We start from the raw sequence: 15,505 nt of genomic DNA, 5'->3' as shown, positions 1-15,505 counted from the left end.
CTGGCGGTAACTCCAAATAGTAGCTATCTGAACTTTAAATCACCAAATGAGCTGCATCCAAGCTCGAATAGCAGTAGGAATCACTAGAATAGGTTATTCCAACCCTATTTCATAGTTTTCTCACAGATTTGTTTACATAGGAGGCATAAATGATTTCAAAGAGAAGCAAAAAATGAGAACAGGAAGCTGGATTCGACTCTCAAACCCTAGGTCTCTGATACCAAGTTAGAATATAGGTTTAGGAAATAAGAAGAGAGAAGGAAGAGGTTGGAGGAAGAAGAAGATAGCAAGAGAGAAGAGAGAAGAGAGAAGAGAGAAGAGAGAAGAGTGTATTGGGCTGTAACGATTGTGAATGGAGAGACTTCTCCATTCACCATATATTCATTTAATCATCACTAATAGGAATTACATCCACCTCCCTAGGGAGGTAAAAGGGAAATAAAGAAGAAATAGAAGAATTACATAATAAGGCAACTAGTGATAGACTAGTTCCTAAACTACCCCTATTACATGACTTCTAACACTCAAATGCTCATGAAACTAAAGTCGAACAGCATACTAGTATAGGTGAACAACCCCTCATCTTCACTGTCATCTGAACTTCTGCTTCAGATTTGATTTCATAAAGAATGTCTTCAACATCAGAGATTTCATGTCCGAATAAGATCTCTAAATCTTGTTCCTCAAGAATTTTAATCATTTTTCTTGCATTTGACCCTTTTTTAGGACACTGATGTGCATGGTGGCCTTCATCATAGCAACGACAATTTTAAAAGTCCTTGTCTAAAGATTTTCTTTTTCTTGTATATTTCTTATTTTTAAAAAGTTTTCTTTTCTTCCATAATTTCCATTTAAAACAATTCCTACTGACTACAGCTTCTTCGATGAATTCTTCTTTCAAAATTTCAGTAAATTTTTGAAGAATATCTTCTAAGCTTTTAAAAATATAATCTCCTTGAAGCGTTGCTACAATATAACCTAGAAAATTTTCTTTAGACAATGTACTCTTATAATTTGTAATCAGGGCAGACATTATTAAACAAAACATTATTAAGATATAAATAAGTCCCATGTTGAGCTATGGTCTGCCTATGTAAATCATCACGCCTTTGATGTATTGGAACAGTCTGTTCTTCATCTTGTTTAGAAGTAGAGGTTGATGGTTTATCATTTCCTATTAAGATTTTTCTCTGGATGACTATCCTGTCTGGATTCATTGTCATAAATTCATAATAACTTGGACTTGTGTATTCTGATACATATACGGATATCTTGGGGAGAAAATAGGGGATAGAGATGGAAGATAAGAGATAAAATAGGGAAAAGATAGATTTGCTTTACGAACGAAGCAAGGGCGTCTTGGATTATTAGGAGGTAGCCAAGCCTCTTTTCTCACAACTGAGAAATTGTAGCAACATCAAGTCTATCCGAGTATATCTATCCTCCTGATGCAATCTGAAAATCCAGATTAAGGATCTCAAATGCAAGCAGGCCCAATAATCAAATCTGTGATCAAATCTGAGATAAAGGAAGCAACTGCGTGGTTAATGGAAGAAATCAGATTGATGGATCAAATCCCGTATGCACTGCTTAGCAGCACCAAAACTCTTAGAAAAAACTCATATTCTTTACTCTAATCATCTCTAATTGATGGGGGATGTATTAAATATATATAGACCTTCTAAAATTCCTAATTTGACTCATAAAAGGGCTTCTAATCACTCTAATACAATCAATAAAGTAAATAAACTCATAACAGAATTCTATCTAGCTATTAAGTATCCTAATCCAACTCAAACACTCAATTTAACTACTAATCCCGTGTACTAACATTATATCCACTTTATGGGCTTATAAATTAGGCCCATTACATCAATAAACCCCAAAATAAGAGGCCCAAGGTCTATGGAACCCAACCATGGGTCAAGATAAAGTCTTCTGAGGCCCAATTGACCCAATTGGACAATCTTAACTACATCAATTCTCCCGGTGTGGAGAAAAACTTGACCTAGAGATTTGTAAAACGAGAGAATCAGCACCACTCGATCGGCATCAACAAACATCGGCTTTGATGGAGCGATGATCCACTACACAGTCAACCATCACGATCTTCTGATGGTCGTTAGCAAACAACATATCTTTGATGAGAATCTGATCGTGGGGTTTCACAACTGAAATTGGACCGTTGATCAATTCTTCAACTGCAATCTTGATCGGACAGTTCACTTTAGCCTGATCGTCACGTTCGTTGGCCACCTCTGATCCACCTTCTACAGATTTTTTCATGCTTGACACCTTATTATAGAGGCGGTTATTATTATTGTCAAACTCTTGACAACCTGTTTTCAAATCAAGAAGTGTCGTTTGCAATTTATGGAAACCATCTCTAATTGAAAGGAGTAAATCGGATTGATCAACTTCCATGATGTAGCCTCAGGTTTGGCTCTAATACCAATTGATGCAATCTGAAAATCCAGATTAAGGATCTCAGATGCAAGCTGGCCCAATAATCAAATCTGTGATCAGATCTGAGATAAAGAAGCAACTGCGTTGTTAAGGGAAAAAATCAGATTGATGGAAGGGGAGGGAAGAGAGATGAGATTAATCTTCTTGGGTGGAAGAAGAGAGAAGAAGCGAAGAGAATAAATCAGGTTTGGGATACCAGTCCCGTATGCACTCTCAATGATGCAGTTGCGTAGGAATTGGGATTTATGTAATTTTCTTTTTATTATTTTATTCTTGATAGAGTCCAGATCGTAGAGTTAGGGGTAAAGTTTGTTTTAGTTTGAGTCCAATATAGAATTGAACTCTATTTCGGGTTCAAGGTAGGGTTATGATTTGATTTCCCTTTAAATACTTGGCTGTACCCAATGATGGAGTTTAGTTTTTGAGTGAATGAAAAAAATTTGAGTTGAATAGTTGATACCATGGCTGCCTTCTCTTCCATGATTCTGGATTTTCATCTTTTTCGTATCTCTTCGTTGATTCATCTATTCTAATCTTTTCTCTCTTCTGTTACCTCTTCTTTTAATCTTTTATCCTTTCCTTCTCATTCTCTGTTGCTAGTAATCTGAGTATATTACATTACAACTTCACAAACTGGGGACAATACCAGATCTAAAAGAAACTCTTGCTGACTCATTAGTCCCAGTCGATTGGGCTTGAGTTTTGGAGCATTGAATCATCTCTCTTGGGTGATCCATGCCTGGGAGTTTCATACCCAGAAGTTTCCCTTGCTCTGAGATTCCAAGCTTTGAAGTAACCTACAACTAAGAAATTCGCATGATCTGATTTCAGGGATTAATACTCCTTTCTTCGTTGATCTCTGCGACTGATTCTTGCTGGAATCGATAGAATATGGTGGGGTTGATGCTTCGTTTGAAGTTTTAGACTGAATCGAGAAGAGTTGAAGGAGCTATATCCTTTGTATTATGCTGTTGTTCCGTCCCTGGCTGGAGTCACAAGGTTGAAGACAACCAGAACCAGATCGTGGTTTGCTTCAACCCTTATTTCTTTGTCTTTTCTAAAGGTACCCTTCCCTTCTTATTTTATTCCTCTTTGTTCAAATTTTATATATCCCTCCAAGTAGCCCCGTGATAAGCCGAGTACAGTCGAGAGAAAGACACCCCGAAATGTTCAAGGAGGTGGGGTGAAGGGTTTGTAGACCGTGCAATGCCATGGGGCAGACAGAAGTTAGAAATAAGGAAAGTCAGGAACAATTAATCAAATTCTTTTTTTTTTTACCCTTTCCTTTATTTCCTTATTCATCCGTTAAGATTCTTCATATTTAAAATTCTGCCATTCCCTTTATAAACTTCACTTAATTTACAGTTTTGCCATCAATATTTAAATTTGAACCCCTACTCTTTGTGTGGGCCTATAAGCGAATCCTAAATGGTTCCTAACCCCGGGATCCGCATCACTCAACAACACCAAAATTCTTAGAAAAAACTCATTCTTTACTCAAATTATCTCAAATTGATGGGGGGGGGGTGTATTACATAAATATAGACCTTTTAAAATTCCTAATTTGACTCATAAAAGGGCTTCTAATCACTCTAATACACTCAATAAAGTATATAAACTCATAACAGAATTCTATCTAGCTATTAAGTATCCTAATGCAACTCAAACACTCAATTTAACTACTAATCCCGTGTACTAAAATTATCCCCACTTTATGGGCTTATAAATTAGGCCCATTACATCAATAAACCCAAAAATAAGAAGCCCAAAGTCTATAGAACTCAACCATGGGCCAAAATAAAGTCTTCTTAGGCCCAATTGGACAATCTTAACTGCATCACCTCCTTTCATTATCCGAGATAAATAAGAATTACAAGTAGTTAAAACTGCTCAACCCACTACTAAATAACTTATCACTAAGACTCACCCCACGTACAGTGTTGAATAAATAACTATAAAATAATCATAACATAACCATATAATACTCCCCCTATCCGAATAACTCTCTGCCACATCCTATGTATGTAACATATTCCTTTATGGAACCATAATCTATTGGACTGATGTCTTCTTGGCTAGAAGCATCATCACTAAAGGTTTGAATCACTTCAAGTTCTTCTGATTGTCTATCAGAGAAGTAATCTATTAAGGGGTTTTTTTTTTTTTTTTTTTTTTTTTTGTAATCTTCATCTGATTGTCTATCAATGAAGTTATTTATTGTATTTTTATCTTCTTCAGATTGTCTATCTGAGAAGTCATCATCCTAAACTGATTGTCTAAAAGCAAAGTTATCAAAATATTTCTCCAAATTATATTCAAAATAGCCACAAATTTTTTTTAATTTCGCAAATAATTGACTTGGGCCTGTCTGATCAAGACAATTCTTTCTTCAATTGTTAGATTAACGTCTTTATATAATATTTTCCAGTAATTTAATAATTCAATTAAATGATCATACTCTATTGTATTAAATATATAGTCTAATTTAGTATCTATATGCCAAACGTGATTAAAATCATCACTATACTTACCCATCCTTCTATTGTTTCTGAATGATCTTCTGTCATCAGACTACTGAGGGTACCTAAGACCTCCTAGCGATGTGCTTTTGGTGCCTAAAACCAGTTCTCAAAATTTTGCCTTGATGCCTTCTCTTTACAGCTAACCGGAAACAAAGGGAGTATGGGCTTTGAAACAATGACAGGTGTATGGGTTTTACAGCAATCCTTTGCCAGAAAATTTTCAGACTTACTAGATGTGTAAGCCTATGAATAAAGCATGCAAGTGACTAATTTAATCATGCATTTATGGTTATGCACACATATCATACATACCTTGCTTCACTAGATGTGTCTTCAACAGGCTCTGAAGGTAGTAGCAGGTCTTCGAGACTTCACCTATATTTCTTACATTACTCTTACATTTACACTCACCTACGTTCTGATAAAACTCTGTCACATTCAAATACACCTACGTTTTGATACCATTCTACTGATAAGTAGACTCAGAAATTAGTAACTTACTAATATCCAGCAAACTAGCCAGTAGATGAAACTCAACTCTTGGTCGATGGTAGGGTATTAACAGTAGAAGAACACTTCAAAAATCCTTGGAGAACTGATGGCTGATAGGGAGATAATAACATCTGAAATTAGAAACTAAAGGAAAGATTTAGTAACTTACTGACCAGTAGCAGATCCAGCCATTAGATGAGGCTGTGATTAAGGTCGAAGGGACGTATCCAATGTGGGAAGAAAACTCTCAAATACCACAGTGATCTGTTGGGCAGAATAAGAGGTACAAGAAATCACAGCAACAGCAGAAAGCTCCAGGTAACACCTATTATGGGACTTGAAAAACAAGCAGGGGATAGCTCTGAGTACTATCTCAAGCCCTTGTGTAGACCAAGTGTCTTGGGAATGGCACCAAGCGGCTACAGCAGTCAACCAACAGGTTGTTATAGTGGCAGGAAACCAGTGAATTTAGAAAGAAGGGTGGAATAGGGGATATGACCAAGGTCTCTCACCTATGGCCTTGGTCAGCATCTCACCACTCAACTGTCTATCAAAGCAACTAGGGCACAAAAAGCCAAGCATTCTTCCTTAATCAAATCGTGGTTTATAGGCACTAAGGCCCTTACAATATATAGAGAGTTGTGGTAACCTCTAGAAAGAAAACAGAAAAATAGAAAGTGAGAAAAAGAGGTCCACACATGTTAGTGGTTGCCTTGTACAATAAGAAACTGAATAAATAAAAAGGTACAAATATTGGCTAAGTAGTAACTACTAAATACCCAAATTAGTTACTAGGTTTAACAAATAGAAACTACTAATCAAACCCGCCGCAATTCTGGTTTTTAGTGAACCAGTAACACCTAATAGACTGTGGGCTTGGTCTGGCCTGAACCCAAAGGCCCAGTTGAAGAACCATGGGCCCAAGCATGGGCCTTGTTCTTCTTAAGCCTACAACGATACTGTTTATTACAGTACTTATTTAGTTATTTACATCACAAAGTATCTTTCCTCTGATGTATATATTTTTGTTCATTTCTTTTGGTTGTCTTGAGGTAACACAAGTTACGTTTGAGAATACTGACTATGAGTTATTAAATTGCAGATTTTAGAAAAGAAACCAAACTTTAATTGCTCTTTAAACTAATTTCTCCTTGTTAGATAACTGAAGGAGGAATCACTGAAACTGCTGGAATTCCAAAATTTTTTATAAGGTCATGTGCTCTGAAGTTGAGGGATATTAATGTTTTAAGCATTCTACTTTTATAGGTGGTATAACAGCAACATTTTTTGTAAGATTTGAGCTTTTATTACGTTTAGGGGTTTTTTCTGCACAAGAATGGTGTTAAGTGTTGATATTCTGTTCTCTAATGGGATTTTCTTTATACTAATTGACTAGTCTCCTTTTGCTTTTCTTTAGGCAAACTATGCTCCGTCTCCTGTGACTACTCAGACTGCAGCGAGGCCATTCGTTCCTGCAACTCCTCCGGTGCTGAGAAATGAGCAATATCAGCAACCTACATTGGGTTCTCAGCTATATCCTGTCCGTATTCCTGTCTGCATTGCTGAATTCACTACTTTTTAGGCTTATTTTCTTTTTAAAAGAAAGATTTTTGTATGCTAAAACTTTTGCCTCTTTTCTCGTTTCAGGGTGTTAATAACCCCACATATCAACCTGGGATACCTGGAACGCTTCAGGGTGTTAATAACCCCACCTATCAACCTGGGGTACCTGGAACTGGTTCTCTTGGTTCTATTCCATCTCAAGTGGGCCCTGTTCCTGGCCAGAAAATGCCTCCTCAATTTATGACACCTACGGTCCCACCAAGTGGTTTTATGCCAGTGAATAACTCAGGATTTGCTTCAAGGCCTGGAATGGCTCCAATGCAACCACCTGGTGCTGCTCAGCTAGCTCAGGTGCAACCAGCCACCACACCGGCAGTACCACCTCCTACAGTGCAGACGGTTGATACTTCAAATGTACCTGGTATTCTCAAATTTTTTTTTCCCTTGTTTATTTATTTGTTTATGGTGGTTTGAATACTGTCTTACGTATTTGACCTGATCTAATGAAAGTTATATATAATCAGTTACTTGAATGCCAAAATCTATAGGTACCAACTGAAACAGAACTGAAAAAGGTGACCCGATTTCATTTCTCAACCATATGGCCTATCATCCGTTGAACTTCCACCTTTTATTTTCATCCATTAAACCAAAGATGTGAAAGTTGACTTTTTAACAATTTATATGCTTTATATTACAGCTTGAGAAATACATTTTATTGATATTTACTGGATGAATAGACACTGACATGGGACAATTTGAGTGCCATTTAAGCTGCCACGTGGTGGATATTTAGGGTTGTGTGGAGAGCCTTTCCATAATGGCCTGAAGAGAACATCAGCCAGTTATAGATATGGTATAGATGAAAATATGATGTTTATGTATTTATTCTAAATATAAGTTTACTAACCAATGATTTGGAATCTTCTATATAAATACTATTTTGTGAAATATATTCAGTAGAATTCAGATCCTTTCCTCTTTTCACCTTGAATAATAGTTCTAGTTGTGAGACGTCATTTTCAAATTGACCTGATGCAACATGGTCTGTTTGAGAAAATTTAATTTAGGCCAGTTGAGGTTGGGCCTAGCTTGATCAGCTTGACTTTGTTGGTAAGCTCTGCATGATGGGCTGGGCTGACGACTATCCTAATATCTGCCACGTGGCAGCTTAGTTGGATGACTAAATTTTGTGGCCATATTATCCATATCAACTTTGATTAATGTGGTAAGTTCAGCCCAGAAGCATTTCACATTGTGGCAAATTAACTGGTCAATTTGCCACTAAAATTTCTGCTGTTTATCCCAAAAAAAGTAACAGGTCAATTTGTTCAAGATTTGGTGGTGTGATCCTGATGCAGATCTGAAGATCCAAGAGAGATCAGCCTAGTGGCCTAGTTTGTTTAGTCTTTTAATTTCTGTTTTAAGTTGGTTTCTTTTCTGTTTTTAAGTGTTTTAATTTAGACCCGGTTGAACCAATTGGTTTGTTTCGGGTCAGTTTAAGTTATGGTTCAATTTAAGTTACAGTTATCTTTTAGTCCACATCCTTTTAAAGTTGATTTAGGCTAGTAGACTTTAAAAGGGAATTATTTCTTGTAATTGGTGTCTACGAGGGACTTTCCTAAGCCAACTCCAACTCTATCTTTTATTTGCGATAAAAGAAAACTATGGGGGTCATTCATACCCACAATTTTACTTTGAAAAAAGAAAAAAAACAAACTTAAGCGGCTGCTGCTCTCTTCCATGCGTGGAGATCTTCCTTGTGTGTGATCAAGGCTGTTAGGTGTTTGATCCTTCCAACCACCTTGTGGTGGGAAGCCTGGATGTTCTTACTTTACTCTTAATCTTCTTCCTCCTCTTTCTCCATTAATCAAGTAAGTATTCTTCTGGTTTTTCTGCAATTCATATTATGATCTGGGATTTCATATGCAAGTCTTTTTTTACTCGAAATTCAGTTGGGGAAATCTGGCCATCAGATCATCCTCAACTTTGAAGGGATGATCATCACCTTGAATTGACCTTCAATCATAGTTTGATTTTGATCAGGCCTGCTGATCTGGAGATATTTAACATCTCCCAATTTTGCCCTTGTGTTCAGATTTGAATCCTTATCTAACTGCTGGATCGATTTCCCTATTCTGTTAGGTTAATAGTTCTGAGATTTACTTTATAATTGGAGTGTTTGTCTGACTTTATAATCGTGTTGTTTGATCTTTAATCAGAACTGTTAATTGACTGTTGTGTCCCTCTCCTAGGACTACTAGGATTGCTTCATAAATCCAGATCCAACCCTTGGATCGAGTTGATATTTCAGCAAGTGATCCTTACCCTGAAAACAACAGATCTTGATCTGAATTTTGGGTTCATCTGATTATTCTATTTAATCTGAAATTTTATTCTCTGAATTCGATACTGTGTGTTTTGATTCTTCAAGTTCAGTACTACATTAGATCTGGGATTCCAAAAGCCCGGTTTGGATCACTTTTGGGTCCATCTGAACAGATAAAACCGAATTATAAGCAAGCAGTGGTAGTACTGTAATCAAATAGAATCTTAAAGTATAGTTTGGTAGTTAAATAAGAAGAGGGAATATAAAGGTTATTAATATTTAAAGACTAGGGATAAACTTGGAACTAAAAGTAAATAAAGGACAAAGGATAATAAGAGATAAAGGTGAGGGTATTAAAAGAAAGTGAATATAATAGAGCAACCAAAAATCGTGGGGGAGGGGATACTGTCTTCAACCTCTAACACAAACCAGAGGCGGGAAACCAGGCTATATTTCATATAGAGACTAATTCCTAGGGGTGCAACAGGGCCAGGGTTTTAAAAAACCAGGACCAACCCTAGGTCCCCAAGGCTCAGCCCAAGTCCGGCCCGACAATAGATCAGGTTGAGATATTTTGGCCCAGGCCTGGCCATGCTTGGCTCAGGCGGACCGGGCTTGGCCCTATTTTATCATTAGACCATTTGGTTAGTCCAAATGTCCAATAATAACCAACTTTTGATAGGTATGCCCCAAGGAGAGTGAGCTTATGACCTCTTAATTGTTAAGTGTTGGTCCTTGCCAACAATGCTATCCCCTTGGAGTTAATGGCCAACTTTGAATACATCATCTCTCCCTCTTATCTATAGACTCTCATTTCCTCAGATAAGTTGGATTTAAATAGAAACAACCCAATTCTCAACCAGATTATATATACAGAGCCGTGTTGGGCCGGTCCGGGCTCAACCCAAGGCCTTAGCCCAGGTCCGGCCCAAACATAGCTCGGGCCTAGAAATCTCAACCCTGGTCTGTCCTTTGGGCTGAAAAGCCCAACCCAGGCCTTACCGCGCTCAGGGTGGGCTGTGGGTGGGATCGGGCCCAACAGTCCAAATAATTACCAGAGAGTTCAGATAGAGCTTTGCAAGTACTGCCAGGTGGTAGTTGTAGATGCAGCCATGAATGGAAGCTTGTGTTCTCAGTAGGATTGATTTCAGAAACCAAAATACCTATGGTTTCTGATCGCCTAGGGGAGTATACCCTTTGCTCAAAGTTTCAAAACTAATAGATGGCTCCCGAAGGAGTTCGATCAAATTGAGTGGGGCTGTTAGATATGCCCAGAACAGGGTAACAAAACAGATAAAAAAAATGAATAAAGGAAGGAGGAGAAACAAGGAAGGGAGGGAGAGAGAGTAAAAGACCTACTGGAGGGGAGAAAGAGCAGAATAGAACCAGAGAAGATGAGAAAAGGGAGGGCAAACCCTCACAATCTCTAATCGCACCAATGTGAAACACAGCAACAACCAGTAAATTTCTCCACTATTGTAGTACATGTAACTGTAAAGAAAACTCCTAACACATTAATAGAAACCCAACTCAAAATGGAAACTAGACAAACTAGGAAAATCGGAAACCACTACCTCCCTACGTATCTATCTCCTACCCGAAAAGAATCAAATAAAATAAATAGAGGATTACATAATCAATCAATCTCTACCAAGCTCCTTTGGACCAGAAATTTGGGTTGGGCCGGCTGCATCTCGGCTTGGGTCTCCAAAGTGGGTCGTTCCGGTCCAACAATACTAACGCAACTGCATCAACTCTCCTCCTCTAAAAAGGACTTGATTCTGTCGAGTTTGGATGGGACCAATGATTCCATCTGAGTCAACTTGTTTGAAGAGAAATGATCATGTGGTCCATTTGAGCTTGATGGCGGGAAGGTCCTTCATGGGAAGAAACTTCATCTTGAGCTCACTTTGCTTGAAGGAATAAGTGTTCTTGATTTCTCGTACCCACAATGTTGGACCTTTTTATTAAACAACCATGGTCGCCTGAGGAGGATGTGACACACCTTCAGAAATTGGATGTCACGATTGCACTGTATCGATCAACCCCCTAATAGAATACATGAGCAAAACATCTTTCATTGACTTTTAGGTTGGTGTTGTTCACCCAAGAAACTTTGTGGGAGTTAGGAGTGGCTCTGTCTTCAAACAGAGATGACATTGGTACAAGTACAATTGTCGATTACCATAGTGCATAGATTGTTGTTGCATCATACCCTGGTCTGGAATATACTGTTGCGACGCGAATCATCCGCGTCAGATACCATATGTGTAGCCAAAAGCAGATAAAGAACGCAGTAGTACCGTGGCTCTCCATCACTATTATCATCATTGACCTCACTAGGCTCACACTCGCACTCTACCTCCAATAGTATTATCTCATTCCTCCGTTGCTCTTTTGAAGCAGTAGCCATGTGTTCTTCCTTGTTAGCAAAAGCAACCAGACGGTTAGGACATTGAGCAGAAAAATATCCAAACCCTTTCGTGTAAAACACTGTATCTCAGCCTGCGGCTTTGAAGGAGTTTGATCAAATTAAATGGGGCTGTTACATATGCCTAGAACAGGAGAAGGAGAAAAGAGACAAGGAAGGAAAGGAGAAAGAGTAGAAGACTTACTGGAGGGGAGAAAGAGCAGAACCAGGGAAGATGAGAAAAGGGAGGGGAAAACCATGCAATTTCCAATCGCACCGCAACGAAGCACAGTAACAACCAGTAAATTTCTCAACTCTATTCCAATCAACTACTCTTCCATCGTAGTACATGTTAATATAAAGAAAACTCCTTACACATTTATAGAATGCAACTCAAAATGGAAACTAAACAAACTAAAAAAATTGAAAACTACTACCTTCCTACATATTCATCTCCTACCCGAAAAGAATCAAATAAAATAACTAGAAGATTGCATAATCAACCAATCTCTTCCAAGCCCCTTTGGACCAGAAATTTGGGTTGGGCTGGTTGTGTCTCAGCTTAGGTCTCCAAAGTGGATTGTTCCAATCCAACCATGCTAATGTAACTGCATCATTTGGACAGCTTAGAATTGTCACTTCAGCTCGCATCAGCCATGTGCTGATTTAACAATAAAAAATAAATGAAATAAAATTCTCTAGATGGTGGGTCTTATGGTTGAGATAAGCCATGAATTTGTCATGCAGGCCATCCAAAGGGGGAGCTCTCTCCATATCTCCCTTTTTTTTAAGTTGCAATTTTCATGGATACAACAACTACTAAATGGGCTCGACCACATATATCCTCTCTCCAATCAGTTCTATTCGATGTCGTACCTGGTACAGGGCCTAAGCTATGCATGTCTTTGCTCACCACTTCTCCAATGGTTAACTTAGGCCTGCCCCATGGCTCTTTTAGTACCTTCAATCTGAATCAGATCACTCCTTCGTACTGGAGCATCCCAAGGTCTTCGTTGAACATGGTCGTGCCACCTCAAACGATTCTCACATAGCTTATCATGAATCAAACCTACTCCCAGCTTAGCTCTAATATGGTCATTCTGAGGATCAGAACTTATTTAGTTACCTTCTGAGGAGATCAATTTTCACAAATCCAAGTTGATTTGGAAGAGTTATGCTCAAAATATTGGCCAGTTACCAATCTGTCTTAGCTTTCTGTTTGCGCAGTTTAATTTAGCTATAACTATGGGATAGGTTACTTAAATTGGTATGCTTTCCTGACATTTAAATACAAGATGCTATTATGCTACACAAAAACCAAAGTTTCCTCACTTTCCAATAGTTTCACATCTGAACCTCTAACTCTCTAAGTACATGTGCATGTAAAAATGGAAAATGCTTGACAATTTGTTCCATAGCTGTCAAGGCGTCGCCTAGGCGCCGCTTACACGTCTAGGCAGATTTTTGGGAGACAACGCGACTGCCGACTTAGTGGTATTTAACGCCTTAGGTTCTTATACCCTTATTTATGCCAAATATCATTTAAGTACTTAAAATATTATTCATAAATAAGAAAATATCCCCCTATTTGAATCCAATAAAAATAGTTAAAAATCATATTCCAAAAGGATAAAAAGTCAACCCCCAAGTTCAAAAACAAAAATTGGATTTTTTGCGGTAGGTGAAATTTTCAACTTTCTAATGTTGGAGTTTTTCTCAAATCTAAAAATTCTATAAATCTTAATATGATAAAATATTGTTGAAAACCAAAAGTGCGGTAAAATATTCACTTGTTTTGATATATATAAAAATATTTTCATTTAGAACGATTTTGACACCATTCGCACGCATCAAAAAAAGTTTGACCGGAACATAACTCCTTCAATATAAATCAGATTTAAGCAATCTTGGATTTGTTGGAAAGCTAGTTTTGTGTTCTACCTAACACAAAAAGTCTCATGTAAAAATAAAATCATTTGACCAGTCAAACTTCTCAAAGAACAAAAACATTTCTCTAAATCGAGAGCAATTTAGTTATTTATAGATAAGATCGTATTTTTTAATAGTATAAACCAAATGTGAGACTAGGTATACTAGGACAATGACCAATTCCAAGAACAGTATAAACCAAATGTATGTTTTGATTATTTTAAACTTCCAATAGCTTGCTTCTTTAGTTCTATTGTCTTTAAGTTCTGTGTGTTAGAGTTTATGTAGTAAGGGTACTTTAGTACATGTCTATGTCATAAGTCACTATAGTTGTATTTTTAACTTTTATTTCTATTTCTCTTTTACCTCCCTAGGGAGGTCCTTGTAATTTCCTAAGAATGTTTTAATGAAGTAAATGGATGTTAGGACTTGGGAATAGCCACTCCTAACATTCCACGATTCTCTCCAACTATCTTCTTCTTCTCCTTCTTGCTGTAAACCCTTCCTCCATTACTAGGATCGATCATCTGTAAATCTTAACTTGGTATCAAAGCTTCATTTTTGATGACTTGATGTGGCTTAATATTGATTTCTAATGACTTGATGTGACTTAATGTTGATTTTTGATGACTTGATGTGGCTTAATGTTGATTTTTGATGACTTGATGTGGCTTAATGTTGATTTTTGATGATATAAGGTATATATTGTAGCATACTAAATAATGTTAGAAAAGAGGGGAAATAAAAAATAACACTTGGGCGCTTTGGTTGCCTAGGCAACGCCTAGGCAGGCGCCTTGTCACCTAAGTGCTTAGGCACCCCTCCACCGCCTTGGGTCACCTTGCCACCTTGACACCTATGATTTGTTCCATGGCTGGTGGAATTTCTGCAGAATGCTTCTTATCTAAAATTATGGATCTGCTAGTCCTGATTTCCAGCTTATTTGGACATCTCGTGATGCAGCCCAGCAGAGACCGGTTATCACAACATTGTCAAGACTTTTCAATGAGACATCAGAAGCCCTTGGTGGTTCCCGTGCAAATCCAGCTAAAAAACGTGAAATAGAGGTTAATTCAAGGAAAATTGGTACCTTGTTTGCAAAACTTAATACTGGAGATATTTCTAAAAATGCCACTGATAAGCTTATCCAGCTTTGCCAGGCTTTGGATAATGGTGATTTTGGTACTGCCCTGCAAATCCAGGTAAGGACTTCATGTTAACTTCGATAGTCAACTTAAACTAGATAGAAGGGTCTCTACATTCTTGATTTGTTTTGTTTGGGACAGGTGCTTCTTACGACGAGTGAGTGGGATGAGTGCAACTTCTGGCTTGCAACTCTAAAGCGAATGATCAAGACAAGGCAGAATGTGAGATCAAGTTAGAAGGTAGAAATTCCTCCGAAAAGAGCATGTCTCTGTTCTGCAATTTTTTTCCAGTCCAGGATTGTAGTTTTACAGCACTCATCCCTCGTTTTCATGTACACAAGATCCCACTTTCTAAATAGCAATTGCAGGTTTTTGGTTTTGCCATCTAGTTTTGTTTCTTTAGTGTTCCATCCCCTAGTCCATCCAATAACTTGAGTCACCCATTTCCCTCCTCCAAAAGCAGATAAAGAGAGGATGTGTTTTCTGGGGGCATTAGGGAGACTAGTTTGCTGATTGTTGTTACCTAATATTTATAGTGTTGATAATATAGATTACATTTTTTTTGTATTTTAATATAAAATGTAGCATTTATTCTTCTCCCATGTCTTTCATATTTACTATTTTGTTGTCCTTTTAATCATTTAGTTTC

General features: G+C 37.7%; 1 protein-coding gene across 3 annotated transcripts in view; it reads left to right on the top strand.

Moving 5' to 3' along the window:
* Window positions 1–15,453, top strand: part of LOC122670543 (protein transport protein SEC31 homolog B-like) — a 35,733-nt gene extending 20,280 nt beyond the window's left edge. For 2 of the 3 annotated variants that reach the window (XM_043867467.1, XM_043867466.1), the window contains exons 19-22: window positions 6,898–7,020; window positions 7,128–7,464; window positions 14,675–14,913; window positions 14,998–15,453. In XM_043867467.1, coding sequence (XP_043723402.1) covers window positions 6,898–7,020; window positions 7,128–7,464; window positions 14,675–14,913; window positions 14,998–15,093 — 795 coding nt within the window. In that variant the 3' untranslated portion in view covers window positions 15,094–15,453. The remainder of the gene's footprint in view (window positions 1–6,897; window positions 7,021–7,127; window positions 7,465–14,674; window positions 14,914–14,997) is intronic. The other variant, XM_043867468.1, reaches the window with a different exon arrangement.
* The last annotated feature ends 52 nt before the right edge of the window (window positions 15,454–15,505 follow it).

The sequence above is a fragment of the Telopea speciosissima genome, chromosome 8 (genome assembly GCF_018873765.1).
Source record: "Telopea speciosissima isolate NSW1024214 ecotype Mountain lineage chromosome 8, Tspe_v1, whole genome shotgun sequence".
Taxonomy (NCBI): Eukaryota; Viridiplantae; Streptophyta; class Magnoliopsida; order Proteales; family Proteaceae; genus Telopea; species Telopea speciosissima.
This window is presented reverse-complemented; position numbering and strand designations above follow the sequence as displayed.